The 1,740-nt window shown below is 44.0% G+C and overlaps 1 protein-coding gene across 6 annotated transcripts in view; it reads left to right on the plus strand.

Moving 5' to 3' along the window:
- The window catches only part of Blvra (biliverdin reductase A), a 26,295-nt gene that overhangs the window by 11,988 nt on the left and 12,567 nt on the right, over positions 1–1,740 (plus strand). For all 6 annotated transcript variants that reach the window (XM_029536644.1, XM_029536647.1, XM_021192776.2 and 3 more), the window contains one exon: positions 965–1,083. In XM_029536644.1, the coding sequence (XP_029392504.1) occupies positions 965–1,083 (119 nt within the window). The remainder of the gene's footprint in view (positions 1–964; positions 1,084–1,740) is intronic.

The following is a 1,740-nucleotide window of genomic DNA, read 5'->3' on the forward strand; positions in this document are numbered from 1 at the left end:
TCCTGGAACTCACTTTGTAGACCAGGCTGGCCTCGAACTCAGAAATCTGCCTGCCTCTGCCTCCCGAGTGCTGGGATTAAAGGCATGCGCCACCACACCCGGCGGTTTTTGGTTTTTCGAGACAGGATTTTTCCTTATAGACCTGGCAGAAATCTACCTGCCTCTGCCTCCCAAGTGCTGGGATTAAAGGCATGCACCACCACTGCCCAGCAGTCATATAGCTTTTTTTTTAAGGTTTATTTATTTTCTATATGAAGTACATTGTTGCTATCTTCAGACACACCAGAAGAGAGCATCAGACCCCATTACAGATAGTTGTGAGCCACCATGTGGTTGCTGGGAATTGAACTCAGGACCTCTGGTAAAGCAGTCAGTGTTCTTAACTACTGAGCCATCTCTCCAGCCCTATATAGCTTTTAAAATGGACTTTTCCCCACTATAAATTATTAACATCTGTCCTCTAGCAGTATATTTAAAAATACTGTATAAAGTACAAGGAAAGAGGAACTCAGCCATGGTAAAAACTTAAAAAAACCTCATCTTGAGGGTGAATTAAGAGATGTCTTCCTGTGTGTCCTGGTCTGTTAGCCTCTTATGACTCCCAGCTAATTAGAGCCCTTGTCCCTAGAACCTGGAGTCAGGTAGGGTGGAGGTACCATACCAGGTTGGGTGTGACTTATAGCAGAAAATTCCTAAGTCTATGGAAAAGTGGTTGTAGATAGATCCAAATGGGCAGTAGGTCTTCAGCACAGAGAGGTGGGCAGAGCCCTTCTCAATATGCTTTGGGTCTAGTTCTCTGGTGTCTGACGCCTGGTTTCTAGGGTAGTCTCCTAGGTAGTTTCTCGTGTGTCTGGGGTTGCCAGCTTCCCTTGCTTGCCAGAACCTGACCTGGTCCTCTGTTTTGCTGCACTCCATTATATAGCTGGGCTGTTTTTAAACCCCACATCGGTCTTTGATATTTCAGCCAAAGAGGAAATTTGGTGTGGTCGTGGTTGGTGTTGGCAGAGCTGGCTCTGTGAGGATAAGGGATTTGAAGGATCCACACTCTTCAGCATTCCTAAACCTGATTGGATTTGTGTCCAGGTAAGGTCCACTTGGTTTGTGCCCTGTGATTCATGGGGATCACAATGATGGCATGGACATCCTAGACTCAGAGTAAGTGAAAGCCAGTGTCTCCAGAGAGCCACGCAGAGTGGTCCCTAGAAAAGCTCTAATTTGGAGAGGTCTGGGAGCTGAAGTCAAGGGCCTATTGATGCGTGTCCAGGGAGTGATGCCCAGTGCAGACCTCACACGGAGGGAGCATTAAATGAGTATGTGTTTACTACAGAATGCATACAGTGAGGGAATGGTATGTTTGGCCTAAAGGAAGTCTAGGTGTGTCATTTAGCCATTCTGTCATTCAAAACTGTCATCCCGGGGTTTCGTACATTATATTACCATTCTCAGCACTATTACCAACTCCAAGTCAAGATAAGAAATCAGAGACATAGAAAGATTCAGTAATCCTAACAACAGGAAAACCCAAGAATTACATTTAAAAACTAGTGTTTGAGTCTTAAAGTTAATATGCAAATGATTAAGTCTCACTGATATATTTAAAGCAAAATTTGTTTTACTTACTTCCCCCTTAGCTTCCCACCTCACCCCTGCTCCAAGTCCCTTTCACTTTTATGGCACGCATCTATCTTTCTTTCTTTCTTTCTTTCTTTCTTTCTTTCTTTCTTTCTTTCTTTCTTTCTT

This window comes from Mus pahari, chromosome 3, assembly GCF_900095145.1.
Source record: "Mus pahari chromosome 3, PAHARI_EIJ_v1.1, whole genome shotgun sequence".
Lineage (NCBI taxonomy): Eukaryota > Metazoa > Chordata > Mammalia > Rodentia > Muridae > Mus > Mus pahari.